We start from the raw sequence: 18,760 nt of genomic DNA, 5'->3' as shown, positions 1-18,760 counted from the left end.
ATTTCTGCAAAATGGCAACTGAGTCTGAGTCTACTAAATCAGTTGAAGAGGCTCTAATCCACATTCAAGGATGGCAGCCATCACCACTGTAGACTTTTGGACTTTGAACTGTTTAACTGGTGAAAGAGCACTCGCATTGGCATCTTTCCACACTGATTCTCTCTCATAGTTGTCCCAGAGATCAGCTTTGCTGGGTCCTTATAACCATCAGCACTCCCTTTATTTGTTGTAGACAGACTTGGTTGCAGACACCAGTCATTTGGCTCTTGTTGGAGAGTCTGGTTTTGATTGTTTCCTCTTTTTGGTTACATACTTTGACATGTTCTTTGGATCAGCTTCACACAGAAGGATCCTCCTCTGTGGTGGTTTGTAGCAGCCTTCCAGGAAGGGGCTCTTCATCTAGGCTGTCTCTGACACATTTGAACCCAGCAGCCCTTTCCAATAGCGCTGCCACTGTCTCCTTGCTAATGACCTTGGGCGACAAGTGGATGAGGCTGCAGCTGACAACATGAAGTTTGTCCATTTTGAGTGCAGACTCGCCTACTGTATGATTCATCTCCTTCAGATTTAAAAACTCACCAATCAGACTACTTTAGAGTGAGACTCAAGGTGGCAAAGACTAGAAGCACTCATTCATTCATGAATATAAACAAGTGCAATAATTAGGTTGTTGCTCAGAATGTTCCTTTGTTTGTGTGTGGACTGACTTACTCTCATTTAAAACCACCCAACTGCAGAGAATCAGAGATTGTCAATTAGCCTTAAATGTGATTCTGTGTGTCTCTGTAGAGTGGAAACTTTCTTGTCCTCTGGCTTAATTCATGCTGTGAAAGGGTCCAGCTGTTTGTGACCCTGGAAAGGATTAAATAGGAAGAGAGAGAGGGAGAGAATGTGTAAGAAGAGTGGGTGGTGAATCTAACACTACCTCAACATAGACAAAAAAATCTCATCAGATGTGACTGTAGCCTTCAGCAGCCCTGCAGTTCTGATTGAATTCTTTAGGCATGTTGACCAAAGTGTTCATCCCAGCAGATCGGGTGTGACTGGCTGGTTTAGAGTGAAAAGTATTCTGCTTTCTTTATATTCCTCTTCCCTGTTTTGACTTGGTAACAGTAAAAGACAGGTGGCCGTGTATTAATGAAGCAAAACTTAAATGATTACTCATCACCATATGCGCTTCCACTGGCCAAAAACACGATGGTTTGAGAAGTACACGGAGAAGCTTCTACTGACAGATGTAATGATTCACACAACAGAATGGGAACAGTTTTGGAGGAGGCAGCCCAAAACTTGGCAGCCCTCACAAAGTCTTATAGCTTTTCTAGGTTAAAAGCAATTCTCAGCAATGTGACATAATGAAGCTGTGAAGCAGATGTTTTGTTTATTTTTTTCACTGCTTTGAAGGATTGCATGAAGACAATCTGCTGTGAGGCTTCCTCCTGTTAAAGGGAGTTTTTTTTTTTTTTTCTTGCCACTGTTGCTCTTAAGGGGGGGGGTGTTCCGGCTCTGGGTTTCTATAAAGCGCCTTGAGACAGTTCTGATTGTAAAAAAGCACTGTATAAATAGAAATTGACTTCACTTATATCCTCACAACTTGACATTAGCAGAGGGCACATAAACACAAACACAGACAACGATGTGTGCAGTTAGCTTTTGACAATGTAATGACATTTTATTACAGTAAACAAAGCCGGCTGTGTCATGTTTATGTTGTTGTCATGCGGCATAAAAGCATTCAAATGCAGTCATGTTTTGTTGTTGTGCACACGCTTCATGATGCAGCTTAGTCATAAAATAACCTAATGCTATATATTTGTTTTTGTCTGTTCGATTTAAACCTGGATCTTCACTCCTCATTTTCAGAATCAATCAGTCAGAACTGTCTCAAGGTGCTTTACAGAAACCCAGAGCCTGAACCCCCCTTAAGAGCCACAGTGGCAAGAAGAAACTCCCTTTAACAGGAAGAAACCTTGAGCAGGACACAAGGGAGAACCTTCCTGAGAGAGAGAGTGAGCGAGCGAGCGAGCTACCTGAACAACTGACTGTATCTGTGCCTAACGTCTCTACACACTATAGAATGTAAATTATTCTGTAGCACAATCTGTTGTTTAAAACTCACCACAGCTCCCAGAGAAGATAATTATCATCAGCATCAGTAGCACACACACACACAAAAACACACAGCTACTATTATGTCATCATTATACTGTCAGTTACACTTCATGGGATCTTTGTAAGCATTTCATTTCACCAAATATCAACATGTACACAAGCTGTTTCTGCTGCCTGGGCTGAACTGACTCAACTCAGTGCTGTTGCAGTGATCCTGCCCTGACAAAACATAAACAGGAGGTTATCTGGAATTTACATTTTAAGATAAGTTTCATTGTCTAACATCTGATCTATGTGTTTTTTTTTCTCTGTAGAACACAATGGGAAGCCACCAACGAGCCATTCGAGCCACTCTAGGTAAGATCTCAGATTACATGCATTGTGTGACGCTGTAGGCTGGCCAGCCATACTAATCCATTCTGCAAACATTCGCCTTCATAGCTAGTTCCACTCAAACTCTATTGCACCAGTGCTGTTCGCCCCTTTCATAAAAAAAATATTTGCAGAATTGCTAATAACACCTTATAGCAAAATTCACCAGCTTACCTACTCCACTGCACTTTTGGATGTCCTCTCACAGTTGTCTGGCTGTCATCTGCCTGGAGGGAGTTTATCCTGCGTTCATTGCTCCCTAATCCAACTCAAATCCATGGAGACCAGACTGATTGTTTGTATAGAACAGAAAAAAGAATTAGGATGGCTGGCCTGGCTAGTGACCCTGCATTGTTTTGCATGTTGAATTTTTACAACCAACATAATGCTTAGTGTAAGTAAGACATGTGTCGAATATATGGGTCAGCCAATAATTGGTAACATTGCTAATCCTGTATGTAGATGTAGACAGATGTATGTGGGCTGGGACGTTACGCACAGAAAGACACGCTCTGACTCAAAAGCTGCCACATTTGGCATCATTGCTAAGCAAAATGTGCCGAGGAGTCAAGTAGTGTTTAGTCTTTGTTGATTTCTGTGGATCACCTCCCTGTTTGTCACATAAACAACAGATTGAACTTAATGAGTAACGATTTGATCAGCAGGGTTTTTGAAAATGAAGCAAAAAAAAAAAAAAAAAAAAACCAACAACAGTTTGAGAACACAGCTTATCTATGTGCCAAAGGAGTGACACTGCCGAAATCAGCATGTATTTCTTATGTTTTATATAATTGCCTAATGCTGATGTGCATATTAACACCCCATTAGACCAGAGGTATCTGTAGATTGTCAGTATATAAATACAATAGGAATATCGGCCAATATAATAGGAATTTTTAAATTTCTAAATCTGGTGTTGGTCCCAAAAAAATGCGGCCATTGTTTTAGGAACATACTGTGGTTCTGTAGACTCATTTCTCTGTGAATACACTTAAATCTGCAAGTGAATGCAAACGATTGCAGTGTGCATTTGGCAAAGCACCAAACATTTATTTCAATTGTACATAGGTTGTAAACATAGTGTAATTACACAGGTTTGAAAGCGGCTCTGAAGTCTTAGCTATCATAGCTGGAAGCTGAGGAGGTGGAGATGCAAACAGATCTTGATCAAAGTCAAATCTGAGTCAGATGGAAGGAAAAAAAAAACAGAGCTGGAAGAGATCAGAGCGGCTGGGCTCAGCAGAATCAATCACACCAACCCAAACACTCGGAACCACTAATCCTCCTAATCTTAAATTATCATGGCGACGGAAGGTAATCTGTAGAAGGCAGCGCAGAATCACAAAAAAAAAGAGCACTACTCATTTCTGCACTCAAATAGCCAACAATACAACCCGACATTTTTCAGAATCCAGTTTTAATATTTTTGGTGAACAATTCAAGGCACAAGGAAACATTTTGTTTGTATTACAAAGAAAACGACAACGATCGGAGGAATTAAACCACACAAAAAAATATTTTTCCTTTGTAAGTCAGAAACACAGATAATGCTGATTGTGTTCCAAGATATAAACATGGTTGAGGAGCCAAATATGTCCACATTTTTAAAGGAAAGTGAGGTATAACAGCTGGAAGACAAAGCCCTTTCTTTGAATATTTATATTACTATCTCGTTTTATTATGACTTCATTTCCTAATGGGTGCCATTTCTATATAAAAAAAAATACAAAATGCTTTTTGAGTTAGTTGCTGTGTTCCAGTTTTTAATCTCATAAAAGTCAAATACTGAAAGAATTATTATTTACAAAAAAAAAAGATTGTTTCATACTTACAAATTGGAGGTTTTTATCAAGTGTGTGTCAAATTTGTTCTTAACAGACATTAAATACATTTATAAGATTTATTCTAATATTGTTTACTGAATATCCATTCAGACTTTAAGCTCTGGGGCACATGCAAGTTTTTTTGAGTGGATTCCTAAAGGAACAATATTGTACACAATAATAATAATAATTACAGTTTTTAAAAAAGCACTTTTTGTAGCACCTTGAGTGTTTTGTGATTCTGCACAAAAGCACCTCTGTGGTTGTATTCAGAGCAGCACCTGGAGCATCCAGAGAGGGGAGGGGCAGGGAGGAGAGGGGGAAAGGTGGGTGGAGGTGGGGTAGGTTAGGGTGGATCCTCCCTCTGCTGCTGAAAGTGCGGCCACTGTCCGCCACGGCATCAAATGTCCTTTTCCTGATGTCACTCCCATTACTAAGTTAAAGTCATGTGATTCTGGCCCTACAAGGGCGAGGAGTAGTTTCCCCTGGTCAGCGCTTTCATGACAGGGCCAAAAGGTGGGGTGGGTGGTGGGGGTGTAGGTAGGGGTTGGTGGGGGATGGTAAGGGAAGGGAGGACGCACACTCTTCTTCTCCTAGTGGATCTTCTTGGCAACAAAAGGAAACAGGTTTTTTGCTGGTAGTGGAGAGAAGGTGAAGGTTGTCGGATCTCAGCGTGTGGGTGTTAATATATACCCTCTGACCCTGTCCTTCAGCGGGGAGTAGGGGTGTGTCTAGCCGAGGAAACAGACGGTGCCGACCTCAAAGCCAAACCTCTGGTTGGGGTCCCCAAAGTCATTCAGCATGACGTCAATGATTGGCAACTGGTCGATGCGGGGAGTGTTGATCTCCATCACCGTCTTTGAATAACCCTGCTTCTGCTGCAGAGTGCAGAGACAGACAGACAGTTAGTACCAAGCACACATTGTTACATGGAAGATATTGAAATAAACCATATGTTTCCATTTTCATATTTTACAGAAAAAAAAATCAGAGGAACAGGATGCTGAAACAGCGACCAGGTGCAGTACAGGTGTAGTATGGTTCAATATATTTCCTGTGCTCAAGAAGCACATACTACTGTATTTTTGGCAAACATTAGTGCAGGACTGTTTACCTGACAAATAATAATCATGTCATCAGCTGGCTCAAGATTTTAGATTCAACACTAATTAAGTTAAAAAAATAACTATTAGGACCAGTTTTGTTAAAAGTGTTAAAAATCAGCATGTAGTCGAGCTCTGGCTTCTAAAGCTGCAGCATAGTGCACACAGATAACATGACCTTGTCATCATGTTGGAGCCGGATACAATCTGTAGACACTACAGAGCAAAACCACTGGCACTTTGGAAAAATGATAAAAGTCAGGCAAACACTGACTCTGCATTAATGTGCCCCTAATCATGTCCTGTTCACACAATGTATCTTCTTATTGTTATGCACTTTTATCAGTGAGATTTCTAGAGGTGCCTGTGGTTCACGTAGTTGTTAAAGTCAGCCTGCAGATGCTTAAGTAGTAGAAACACTTGTGTACCAGTGTACAGTAATGCAACGCTGATGTGTACACACTTGTGACCTAATTAGGACTTTGGGCCTTGGCTGCAGCTTTTCTTTTTCATTTGCAGTTTTAGCTGCATCTGTCCCAATTTGGCACCACTGCATCGGTTATGTGCCACCATAATAATGACAGAAACATACAGAATAGTTTGTATTTGTGAAGATGGTTGTCGGGGCTCGAGGCGGCACAAAATTTGGCAGCTGCCTTGTAATTCTCCATGCAGGAACAAACCTGCATCTAAAGTCATTCAGCAACTAAAAACCTTTAACCAAAGCTGCTGTTGTCACATCTATAAATCTGAAGATCATGGTTTTTATGTTTTATATCTAACACCTTGATGATCTATGTCATTTTATTAAACAATTAATAGAAAGAAAATTACTTTAACTGCAGCACTAGGACAGATTAAATCTTAACATGTAGCTTCAAACTTACAGTACAAGACTTCGATCCTGTGTAAAATCAGATTCTTATACCTGATTGTAGTCAGCTGATAAAGCAGTTCTCATGTCATTAAGCGACAACTGCCACAGCTGAGAAAATAAGCAACAATGGAAAAACCTGGCGTTCCTCTAGTGGCCACATGAGAAACACCAATCAATCGAAACATGCTGATTTTAACAGCAGAAAAAAAAAGTTTACTGCCTCCAAATTTGTCAGGATTAATGGGATCTCATGGGATTTAGAAAAAAAAGGCTTAATTTGCAAACTGAGAGTTAGAAAATGAATGTTTACCGAGCAGCCGTCCATCAGTGGCTTGATGAAGGGATTATTGTCGTAAGACATTTCCTCATCGTTGGAGCCCAGGAAGCGCAGCGCCTTGTCATAGTTGTCGGCCTTGGCATCGTACCAGGCGACAGACTGATGGCAAATGTAGGTGAAGTTCTGCCGCGCAGAGGAGCTCAGCAGCTTCAGGAAGGTCATCTGCACTTCGTTAATGGTGTTGTCTGCCACGTCGACATAGTTCAGCTGGGGACAAACAGGGGAGAAAGAGAAAGGCAAGTTAGAGTGAAGAAAGAAAGTAGGTAATAAAGGATGGAGTGAGGTGAGCAGAGGTGGAAGGAAAAGTTGGAGACCAGAAAATAGGAGGAGAGGAAAAAAAAGTGAGAAAATAAAAGGATGTAAAGAGTGTGGGAGGAAGATGTATGATAGAGAAATGCAGGGTCAGAAGGAGAGAGAGTTACTGTAAACGAGACAATGTGATAAAGTGCAAAATTGAAAAACTTATCTAAATAGGATGTGCATGTCTACAGGGGAGGCAGCAGAGAAGGAAATAAGAAGCTGTGTGGGTTTACTCACGATTTTTCCACGTTTAAATTCACTGAACCATGAACCAGGAGCCTCTTTAGGCCAGTTAGATATTCTAACCTTCAATAATCACAAAGCAAAACGTGATTAGACACTGACTGCAGTAAGTACGGTTGTAAAGCTGGTTTTCTGTACTTAATCAGGTGTTTACTTACTCCTGTGGATTTCTTGTCTGGGTAGATGCATGTTTCTCCACCTGCTGTGAAGTTACAGAACACTTTGATGGCGTCTCCGATGCAGCCCTGGTTTGGATCAATCCAGTATTCACCTGGGAGAGAAGCACAGAGCATGAGACACAGCCAGGGCAATGATATAAAAAGCAGGTACAGCCTTATATAAAAATGCTGTTAATTCTCAAACACGAACCATCTGGGAACTCGGGCTGGCTGAGGTGCAGGTCATTGCAGGTCCTGGCAGGGTTGTCCTGGGTGCCCATGGGGAACTTCATGCGCTCAATGTCCTGTTTGAGGTTGTTGAGAGATCCGAAGACATCCTCCATTCCCTCCATGCCAATGCCATCCACTCCATAGTCTGCTAACGGTTCGTCTCCCTGCATCTCTGCGTGCCGCCTGGTCTTTCCAGACTGCTGGATGGGCAGCGGCTGGATGATGTCACCAGGTGGACCCTGCAGCACAAAGGTTCAAGGTAAAGAAGATTATTAGTTGACTGTGCAGACTCTTCTGTCTAAACTCAATGGATTCTTTCTTGTGGTTGTTTGATCGTCCGTCCTTCTTTTTACCAGCAAATCATTCTCAGCACAATTCCTAAATGGCAGCTGAAGAAAAGTGGTTTGAGGGAAGTTTACTTGGGGGGGAGGTGAAGAGAGGCACAACAATGGAAGCTTTAACATTGGAGTATGTTAGCAGCAAAGAACAAGATGATGAAATATTACATTTACAACAATACAGAAAATATGTTAGAAGTTTGAACCATAATATGATTACATTAAAAAAATTGAATGAAATTATCAGGTAACTTACAGGTGGACCAGGTGGCCCTATCAGTCCAGGGTCTCCCTTCTGACCAGCTGACCCCTGACAAAAAAAGAGTAGTAGTTGTGAACAAGGGAACCTGGATTTTGTCAAATATATATTGATAACTGAACGCCATCAAGAAAAACATAACTTACGGTTGATCCCTTAGAGCCCTTCTGCCCTAGAGTACCCTAAAGATAAATAAGAAAATGTTAGGAGGTGAACAACATCCACAGCAAAAAAAAAAAGTGTGTGAAACTTACGGGAATTCCAGGAGGTCCAGGAGGACCAAGGGGACCATGTGGACCACCAAGACCCTTAACACACACAACAAATGAAATTATGAACATGCAGCAAATCAAATCCAAAATTTCATATAAAATGATCTGACACTTACAGCTTCACCTTTACCACCTGCAGACCCCTGAGGTCCTGGCAGACCCCTGTCTCCCTTCTCTCCAGGTTCACCAGGTGGTCCAATCAGACCAATGAGACCTGGATGACCCTGAAAGCAGGCAGAGAAGAAGTGGAATGAGTTCATAGAACAAAACAATATTTGTATTCATTAAAGTTTTCATATTTTCATATCGGCTAAAGTTTAATTTCTGTCCATTTATCACCTACAAAAAAAAATTAAGGCCACTTTTTAAAAGTGAAACAAATATGCAAATTCAGCTGCGATTTAATGCACAGCGCCCAGCCAGCCAGACAGCCTCAGTACTGTCTTATTTCTGCCTATAAATAATTAGTGTGTTTTGTTGTGGTCGTCATATTTAACAATAGTGGTCTGTCTCAGCACCTGCTGCTGGGCAGAATTATGACCATCTGCTTCTGACTGCTGCATGCTGGCATCAAACCAATGACCATTACTAAGATGATATTATTGGACTTATACATATTCATTCACTGCATTAAATCACTGTGTGGAAAACTCCTCGCAGAGCAGAACCTTTCTTCATCTCACCAGGAGACAGACAGAGAGAGAGAGAGAGAATGAAGAGATAGAGGCAACCAGGCCCAGATGTTTGCTTACTTTGGAGGCTTATAAGCAGATAAGGCGCATAAGCAGATATGAGGAATACACGATAGAGCAATTCGAGATTAGCATCGTAATAATGTCTTGCCTTCTCTCCCTTGTATCCAGAATCACCCTTCATACCAGGAAGTCCAGGGGGTCCCTGTGGAAGGAAAAACAGAGCATAACTGACAGTGAAATGAAATCACACTGTTCTACAGTGACAGCCAGCACAGACCCCTGCATCAATGGTGAGTGTTCAATAGCTTTTATCAAAATATGTCACCTCAATAGTGCACCACTAAAAAAAAACAGCTAACAGTCGCATTATGCATCACAAGATCTTTCACCATCAGTGCTACGATATCACTGAGTTTTTACTTGAAGTGCTGTGGATGTATGTAATCAATGCTGCAGCTACTGTAGCCTTGAAGGCAGAGCATTCAGAAACTGAGTTGATGAGAGCAAACTGTGACTGGTGGTTCTCCCATGTTGGCAGAAAAGGCATCATTCTTCTCACTGTATGTTTTGATAGACTTTCGTCCTCAAAGATAATTTTGATTGATCGCTGAGTAGAAAGGTACACAGAGGTGGAAACGCCCAACCAGTCAGGATGGTTTTGAAAGGATTTTGGGTTTGAGCATCAAGTGCAATGCATCCTGGTAAATGTAGGCATTTTTAATAATGGCTGTGTGACCTCTGAAAAACAAAGAGGCCTTTAGCTTCAAGCTTGAAAATAGTTTCACTACGGGGAATGCCTTACAATAGGTCCAGGAGGGCCGTCTTGACCAGAAGCACCAGGAAGTCCTTGCTCGCCCTGAAGTGTTAAAAGACAAAACAATTCTCATTATTGGGTTAATGATGTCATATATTTACCATAATTTAGTTTGATTTGAACCATTCAAAGTCTACTTACAACAGCACCAGGGATTCCACGCAGACCCTCCGCACCAGATTTTCCAGGTGGACCCTGAGGTCCCACAGGTCCAGTTTTGCCAACAGGTCCCTCTGCTCCAGCCTCTCCCTATAAAACAAGTCAGTGTGACTCCATTTTCTTGCTCTGTAGGTCTCAGAAGTAGCTCACCATGTGGCCAAAATGTATTCTGATCAAATATCAAATGTGATTATTAAAAGAATCCCGTTTCTGGATTTCTAGGATTTGCAGCATCCAAACATCAAATATCACAGGTCTCATTTCTTGTCTCTGAACAGGAGCAGTCAGTTCTTGCTCAGAAAACAGCGAGTCTTCACATATTGAAGTTCCAGAGATGTCATATTGACTGCGACGATGGAAGGAGGGAGGGATTAAATTGTCCTGACAACCAATTAGGCCTGGATTTGACACTGTGGCAGGCTTTGTCTTGTCTCCACCAAATCAACTCTAATCCTTTACCTCGATGTGGATAGAATGGGCCCCTAAAGAACACAAGCAAAGTCCAAAGCTTTGTCTGAAATCTATCAGCCTTTGTGGTGACGGTGCATTTACTCTAACCATCTGATTTGGAGACAAACAAGGATTACAAAGAGTGTGATGCTCTGATTGAGTACTAGCATGGAATCTATTTCAACAAAGCAGTCACATCTGCTAATAGCCTGAAGTGTAAACTCATTGCTTCTTGAGTATGAGGATGAATATTAGGGGCTTTATCTTTGTACCTTGACTCATCTTTTACTGCCTTATTTAAAGGTTTTTGAGCAACAATTTGAAGCACATTTGTGAAAATTGTTCGCTTTCAATTGTCAAGAGATGAGTAGACTGTAACATAAACAAGCCATAACGAGAAGTGGACTGCTTTTTACAACACTAGCTAACATTAGCTTGCCAGATAATGCAGAGGAAGCCACCTAATGAATGCATTCTTGCCTGGATATGATGGTCTTCTAGCTTGACAGATAACATAACATACAATACCAGTTTCTATGTATGCATAACCTAGCAAGAATCAGATCCATTGACTGAAAGGTGATTAAAATTTAAGTTATCAGCTCTTACCTTGGATCCTTTCTCTCCTTGTTTGCCCTCCTGACCTGCTGGTCCAAGTGGTCCCTAAAAAAAAAAATAAACCAATAACAATCAAACACTATTAAGAATTAGGTGTGTGGGTAATTGATAAAACTACCATTGTATTTAATAAACTGCTCACTTTATAGTCTTTTATGCCCAAATTCTGCAAAATTGTTGCTGTTTTTCTAAAAGAGAAATTACTTAACATTTGCTGACAGGCAGTGCTTTCATGTACATACTAATTATTCAGCTGAAGCATGTTCTGACCTTGAAAGAGAGTGTTATGCAAGGCCAGAAAACATCAATGCAAGCAAATTGTCCTACATTCCAAACATACTGAGATAAAAACGCATCAGCATTTTCACCAAACAGCCTCCAGTCAAAAACTCAGAGACAGAGGACTGACATTTGCCATTAGAAACCAAATAGACCAAACAAAAGCCACCGGTCTTCAATGTAGGTTATGAGGCCTGGCAACTGTGTATGTGCATTAGTGTGCTGTGTTGTGTGTGTGTGTGTGTGTGTGTGTATGCGTGCTAATGTACTCAAGCAGCCACATGCATCAATGAGCACCAAACCTGAGTCAATTTCGAGGAGATATTGGGAGAGAGAATAACCCAGAATTACCTTGGTGAAGGATGAAAAATCATCTCACAAAGTCTATTAATATGGACATGGAACTGGGGCCTAATTTGTTCTGTAGCCTCCCTCACCTGCATACAACCCTTTAGAATACAAATTCCGGATCGGATAAAAAGTGCTTACCATTCCAACATTAACTCCAGCCACAGAAAAAAAAAATGTGCCTGGTGTTTAACAAACAGGGTTTCTGGCAGTGAAGCACCATCACGGGTAGATATTTTCTGAAGACTTTATCTCACATAATTCTACCTAGGGGACATTGTCTGCTCAACAACCCGCAGGACCTTTGTACAGGCGGTGTGGTCATGATAAGCTTGAGAAATTAATGTTTTTCTACCACATCAGACCTTTTAATCCCAAGTCCTGCAGTCAGAATACAAAAAAAGTTTAAAACAAATAAGACTGAATGCATCAAAAAGGAGGAGTACTGGTACTTGTTAACACATCCTTGTGATAATACTAATATAAGAGGAGTCTTTTACTCGGTTACAGTCTACACACTGTGATTACAACATAAGAGCGGGGAGGGGGGGCTGATTGATGGGACGAAAAGATGAAAAATGTAAATTGTGTATATCCTCACTGCAGGATATGTTCAACCTTCCTGAGCACCATCTCTGTTGTAAGTAAACAAAAAGGATCGAACTGAATTTAAATGTCCTTTCTCCGCATGCTGTACTGTGTCAGTCTTTCATACGGTGCATTAATGCCGTACTTTATTGTTAGTTGTAAAACATTATTACTGTAATTTCAGGGTGTCATGCCGGTGAAATGAAATAATCCCAGCTCAGGTCTGACGTGACAGAAAGGGCACGCTGAGTGCTAGACATTAATGTGACAAGTTAATTCCCTGACATTAGCGGCACCAGCAGCATTCTTTATCGCTTTCACATTACTGCCCGTCAAACTCACAATATGTCAATACTCATCACCGTCTGCTATTACTAGTTATTCTAGTTTGACTAATGGAAATGATCTGCTGTCAAACACATAGAGAACCATTCAAAATGTTTGCATATGATCATAAATATGTATCACCCTACAGTGGGTAACAATGTAGCTCGGGGGCCTGTAAGAGCACTGCAGATCTAAAAATAGAGAACATCTCGAGAGCCAAACACAAGTATCATCTCATGCATCACACTCACCCTTTTGCCAGGAGGTCCTGGGACTCCAGCTTCACCAGATGGACCTGGAGGGCCCTAAAGAAGAGTAGATACAACACTTAACTCCACTTGATAGAAATGGAGAGTTACATGATGAGACATTTCCATATTTATAAAACGTGATATCCACTTTTTAGAGGAGTGTGACTGAATTTGCATTTCTGATGCTTAAATTAAGCATTGCAGTTTGTTGATATAAAAGCTAGAAGTACAGACCTTACAAAATAACTCCATGTCATGAGAATGAATCTGCTATCATTTTAAAATGTGGCATATTATAACCCTCTTATTATGTTTTATTCACATCATGCAACATAAGGAACGAGATAAGGCACAGTACTGCAGTATAGGGCATTAATACAATAATTTAAAAATAAAATATCTTGAAACCTAAATCCTAAATGACTGAGCAGAGGTATTTTACATAAAAATAAAAAATAGTATCAGAACCATGTGGTCTGTTCTTCTGACATAAATCAATGAATTGTGCAATTGGCCAATCAGAATAGAGTATTCAACATGACTCATCACATACATACTCACTAAAGAAATCAATAATGTTAAACATTGCAATTGTACCAGATGGAATGTGATCCTCTCTGATTAGATAGGTGTCCATAGCAACAGTCAGTTCTACATAGCAACGGTTATGTATATACATGGCCCTAAAATTACTGAAAAGTGTGTATGTGTTTTTTAACAGTTTCATGTCATGTCAGACTTACAGGTTGTCCAGCCTCTCCATCGTCTCCTTTGTCACCAGCTAAACCATCCAGACCCTGCATGAAGTACACAAAAGAGACACATGGCACTATTAATCAGACAATATTGCAGCGTGAAACATCAAAAAGATTTGTCCTACGCACAACAGACAATTATAATCCTTCAGCATTTACTCACACTCATACTTGTTGTGATGCATATTTATTCAATAATAATCAAATCCTAAACATGAAGCTTTTCATTGAGGGATGAATTGAGCACTTACAGCAGCACCAGGCTCACCAGGGGGACCGGGGTCTCCTGGGAAGCCGACGGGACCCTGCAGACAGATCGAGACACTGAGAAGACGGATACTGACTCATATATTTGACATCGTGTCAACAACAGCTCTGGCAGCCGACAGCTCGCCTGAGAAATATGACACTATGATGCAGTGCGCTGACAGCTCTAATAATGCATCAGTCACAGCTGTGTGTGTGTGTGTTTCATTGCAGCGGACGTACAGGGTTACCCTTAGGACCATCGTCTCCAGGGGGTCCGCGGCCACCTGCGGGGCCAGCAGCTCCCGGCGGGCCTGTCTCACCCTTCTCACCAGTCTCCCCACGAGGGCCCTGAGGTAAAAACACACCACAGACTCACATGAGGGTCAAAACAAACAAGCCTGACAATAACATAGTAACATGGTGCAGGACAAATCTGTCACTCCATCTGCCATCAAAACCGGCCACATTTCAGATCATCTCTGGTAGGATTCCAAATAAAAATCACATTTTTTTCATCTGCTGGATAAAAGCACTAAATAGTCCTGTAGCATTTTTCACCCTGGTAATATCAGAGACTTAAAGCATTGGCTGTGACTCAGAGCAGCAGCTGAAGCATAATTACAAGCCCAGAATCATTAGTTGGGCCATTAGAGCCGAGCGCTTCTCTAGTCAATGCCAGCGTGGCACCTTTAAAATTGACCTCGATGTGACATGCAACACTGGGTCTATCTGTCACTGTAAACAGATACAAGGTAGCAGATGGTTCCGTCAATACAAGCTGATGGACTCGAGGAGTGTGTGTGTGTGTGTGTGTGGCTCACACTTGTGACTAAGGTGAGGTACCCCTGGAATCAGACGAGCAAAGGCTACTGCTCACTCTAGATGAATAGCATTGCTCTGACACTTTCAGGCAAACATGGAAAGCTACAGGATGAGTTGGAGTTTGTCAACATGCAGATTGATTTCCATGTAAATCAAATATCAAAAATACAGTGTTTAGAATTATGACACCACCAGCAAAGGAAGAATTCAAAGCACTTCACTTACTTTGATACCAGGCTCTCCGGGTGTCCCTGGGTTGCCAGCCTCGCCGTTTTCTCCCTGTGATGTCACAGAAAAAACATGCGTGTCTATTATCAAACAAACCCCTGGAAGTGTTTCTGTTGCGTCTTTGCAATGGCCTTCAAAAGTGGAAAAAATAAACATTTAACCCTCCTGTTGTCCTCGGGTCAAAATGACCCGCTACTGTGTTTAAAAACCCCAAAAAATGACCTTAATGATAATTTTTGTACTTGAAATTTTATGACTTTTCCTAGATTGACCCAAACTTTAAAAAAAGTGAATTGTTGCCTTTGTTCACACTATCATGTATGCTGTACAAAAAAAGGTACAAAGGTGGTCTTCGGGTCAAAATGACCCAACAGTGAAATTCAACTAAAATCACAGTCACAGAGTTATTTACACACAACAGAATGTGAGAATGTTTTAGTTCTGCCTCAGATCAATCAGTAGCAGACGTAAACAATCAGTAGCAAGTCTACACTGGGAAGCTGACCAGTGGAGGTCCAGAGAAGAACCAGGGGATGAGAGTAGTGCTTGATGTGACAGAGGGACTGAGGGGTCACAATGTGACATGTGACAATTTTTTCACCTCTTATGAACTCGGACAGCAGCTCCTGAAGAGGAAGATAACCATGGTTGGCACAGTTCGAAAGAACAAGCCTGAGCTCCCACCTGCACTGCTTGCAACAAAGGAGAGAGAGGTCTTCTCATCCAAGTTTGCCTTCACACCCACCACCACCCTAGTGTCCTACATCCCAAAGAAAAATAAGAATGTAGTACTTCTGAGCACACTACACACAGATGCTGGCATTAGTGATCGTGAGGACAGGAAGCCATCCATCATCCTAGACTACAACTGTAACAAAGGGGGTGTGGACAATCTAGATAAGGTGATTGGAACCTACAGCTGCAGAAGGATGACTGCCCGCTGGCCCCTGGTCATCTTCCACAACATCATTGATGTTTCCTCTTACAATGCCTTTGTGATTTGGAGAGAGATCAACCCAACCTGGATGCCTCGTAAGCAGAACAAGAGGAGGGTGTTCCTGGAGCAGTTAGGAAAGGCACTTGTAACACCACTTATTGAAAGGAGGAAGCATTTCCCCCGCACAGAAGCCTCTGCAGCAGTTGTCAAAGCTATACAGAGTGCAGGAACCCCTGATCAACCTGAGGATCCAGCTGCCACAGCCACTGCCCCAGCCGGGGCAAGTAAAAGAAAGAGATGTCAGTTCTGCCCGCCAAAGAAGGACTGTAAAACACATACTGTGTGCAGTAGGTGTAAGAAATATATCTGCAAGAGCTGTGCATTTGCATACTGCCCTACATGTGCTAATTAGTTGAATTATTGTTGTTTAGTTGGGTTATATTGTTTTTTGGATTGTATATTTTCTTACATTGTTCACTGGCAAAAAAATCAGAAGAATCTAACTCATTGCGATGAATTAAGAGGCATTCGATATTCCTTTTTGAATATTTGTTTTGTTTCTAAAACTATAGAAATGCAGGTGAAAAGGGAAAACTCAAGTATTTACATGTTTTGTGGTTAATGTTTCTTCAAGCAAAATAAAATTTGGTGTTTAAAAATCGAATAAACTGCTTATATTATTGTGGATTTAGTGAAGACGGGTCATTTTGACCGGGAGGACACGGGGTGTATAGAGGATATGAGGACAACAGGAGGGTTAATAAATGTTTGGTTCTTACCTTCTCACCAACGCCTCCCATTGCACCAATACCTCCAGGAGGACCTTGTGCACCCTGCAGATAAATCACATGTATCAACATAACATAATCATATAAAAGATTTGACGCTTGAGTGAATTTTAAGGCGAAGATGGAGAATCGATGTGAACTTACGCTGGCTCCGCTGGAGCCCTGAGGACCTCTGGGGCCAGGAGGACCAGGTGGACCCTGTTAGAAAAAGTGGCAGTGTCACATGATTTTCTAACAAATGGCTGGGTTTGTTTTTTTACTTTGTTATGATCAAAGACAAGGCAAAGAATCATCAACAGACAGAATTCTGGAGAAACCTCTCAGGATCTACCTACAAAATCACATTTTGGGCCCAAAGAGTTTCAGGAACCAGCAAGCTGACACCTTGGTCAGTATGAGTTAGGGGTATAGCTATACCCTGCTCTGTGCCAATGTACTGCTGTGTTGGATCATGTCTCTGGTCATTTGTGTCATTATGATGAGGCGACACCCTCCAGGCTCTGCGTCACCATGCTATAAGAAGAATTACCCTCCACTAGTGTTGCCACCACATCCTTTTGGGGATAGCATTTCCAATCACTGAAGTGGCAATGCCACAAAAGTTACTGACTCTCTGCATAATCATTCCAAGTATTAAACTGCACATGTGTCTTCTCCTTCTACCTCAAACAGTGAACTTCACCCTGTGGTGTTATGTAGACAGTGACAAAAATAATAAATTCCCCTTGAAAAACATACTACACAGGGACAGAGTATGCAAAGTCTGGAATGTTTGTGTCAACACAAAACATCTGCCATGTCCCTGGCAGAGATGCCAAACTCAGCCACCAGCCAAAAACTTCAGAACTATCAGCACAATTTCCCACTTCACTGGTTTGTACGTGAAAACACTGTAAATAGCTGTGACAGAGAAAAGTGACAGGAAGAGCAGCACTCACCATCGCCCCGACATCTCCATTCTCTCCCTTCTCACCGGGAGGGCCAGGCAAACCCTGCGAAGAAGACAATTCTTCAGAAAAAGGTCATGTGAGGCAGCAACCTGAGTGAAAAACCCCACTGAGGGGAGCATAAATACAGCTGCTGCTCATTAATGGGGACGTTCAGACATCGTCTGTATTCGATAGTAGGATTTAGGATGCAATGTGATGGAGAATGCATTAATACAAGCAGAACCCCTGAGTGTAAATACATAATTAGTCAAAAAGGACACCTATTGTAATTAAAGGGTATGGGAGGCTTTGGTGTAATCAGCCTGTGTAAATTGCAGGGTGGAAACTCCATCCATCTATGTCCGCAGGAAAGTGGAAACAAAGGGGACGGTGCAGACGGCGTGCGAATTATCCAGTTGTGGGATTCAGTCATGCTTGACTAAAACAGTCTAAATACACCTTGGGAAGGTACATCTGTAATGAAAATGAAGAAGCTCTCACTTATTATTGTGGCTTATTATCTGCCTGCATAATTGCAGTTATTATGTGTTGTGTTTAACTCCGGTGATGGAACGTGCATAATCAATAGGTGGGTGGAAAGCAGGGGTAATGATAAGTCACTGTAAAAACAAAATGACTAGGTTATCAATCACTGCGGTAACATACGTGTGTTTCAGCTCATTTTGTTGATTTACTGTAGCTTAGCGCCGACAGAGAGTTCATTTATAACCGATTCTGACTGGGACTTTCGTCACGGTAATAAAGCATGAGCGCTGTGTGGGAAAATAAATTAAGCATCAAGTCATTTTATGTTCGGAAGTGACAGACTGTTGATCAATACTGGACTTGTTACTTAGGCATGTTTGTAATGCATTTGTGCTACTGGATGTGAAATAAAAAAGAGGCACATTATGACTCGTCTTGTCTTTAGCACATATCACAGGAGCTCTGTAAATGTTTACGTAAGACTTGGCATTTCGCTTCTAATTTCCACCATAGCCTGGAACTATAAGGACACTCCGGTGCTATCACATTTGATATTTACTCTCCTCTACGTGTCTATCTTAACCCCTTAATCTGAAGAATTCGCCCGCTGAG

At 41.5% G+C, this 18,760-nt stretch overlaps 1 protein-coding gene across 1 annotated transcript in view; it reads right to left on the bottom strand.

Moving 5' to 3' along the window:
* Positions 1-3,592: 3,592 nt before the first annotated feature.
* LOC114449446 (collagen alpha-1(XI) chain-like) overlaps positions 3,593-18,760 on the bottom strand; it is a 70,638-nt gene continuing 55,470 nt past the window's right edge. Inside the window, exons 47-67 of the mRNA XM_028427134.1 lie at positions 17,672-17,725; positions 16,878-16,931; positions 16,725-16,778; positions 15,006-15,059; positions 14,199-14,306; positions 13,961-14,014; positions 13,698-13,751; positions 12,955-13,008; positions 11,153-11,206; positions 10,076-10,183; positions 9,923-9,976; positions 9,269-9,322; positions 8,542-8,649; positions 8,408-8,461; positions 8,300-8,335; positions 8,151-8,204; positions 7,537-7,795; positions 7,326-7,438; positions 7,162-7,230; positions 6,598-6,831; positions 3,593-5,185 (exon numbers count right to left, since the gene is read on the bottom strand). Of these exons, the coding sequence (XP_028282935.1) occupies positions 5,039-5,185; positions 6,598-6,831; positions 7,162-7,230; positions 7,326-7,438; positions 7,537-7,795; positions 8,151-8,204; positions 8,300-8,335; positions 8,408-8,461; positions 8,542-8,649; positions 9,269-9,322; positions 9,923-9,976; positions 10,076-10,183; positions 11,153-11,206; positions 12,955-13,008; positions 13,698-13,751; positions 13,961-14,014; positions 14,199-14,306; positions 15,006-15,059; positions 16,725-16,778; positions 16,878-16,931; positions 17,672-17,725 (1,830 nt within the window). The 3' untranslated portion in view covers positions 3,593-5,038. The remainder of the gene's footprint in view (positions 5,186-6,597; positions 6,832-7,161; positions 7,231-7,325; positions 7,439-7,536; positions 7,796-8,150; positions 8,205-8,299; positions 8,336-8,407; positions 8,462-8,541; positions 8,650-9,268; positions 9,323-9,922; positions 9,977-10,075; positions 10,184-11,152; positions 11,207-12,954; positions 13,009-13,697; positions 13,752-13,960; positions 14,015-14,198; positions 14,307-15,005; positions 15,060-16,724; positions 16,779-16,877; positions 16,932-17,671; positions 17,726-18,760) is intronic.

The sequence above is a fragment of the Parambassis ranga genome, chromosome 17 (assembly GCF_900634625.1).
Source record: "Parambassis ranga chromosome 17, fParRan2.1, whole genome shotgun sequence".
NCBI classification, from domain to species: domain Eukaryota; kingdom Metazoa; phylum Chordata; class Actinopteri; family Ambassidae; genus Parambassis; species Parambassis ranga.
This window is presented reverse-complemented; position numbering and strand designations above follow the sequence as displayed.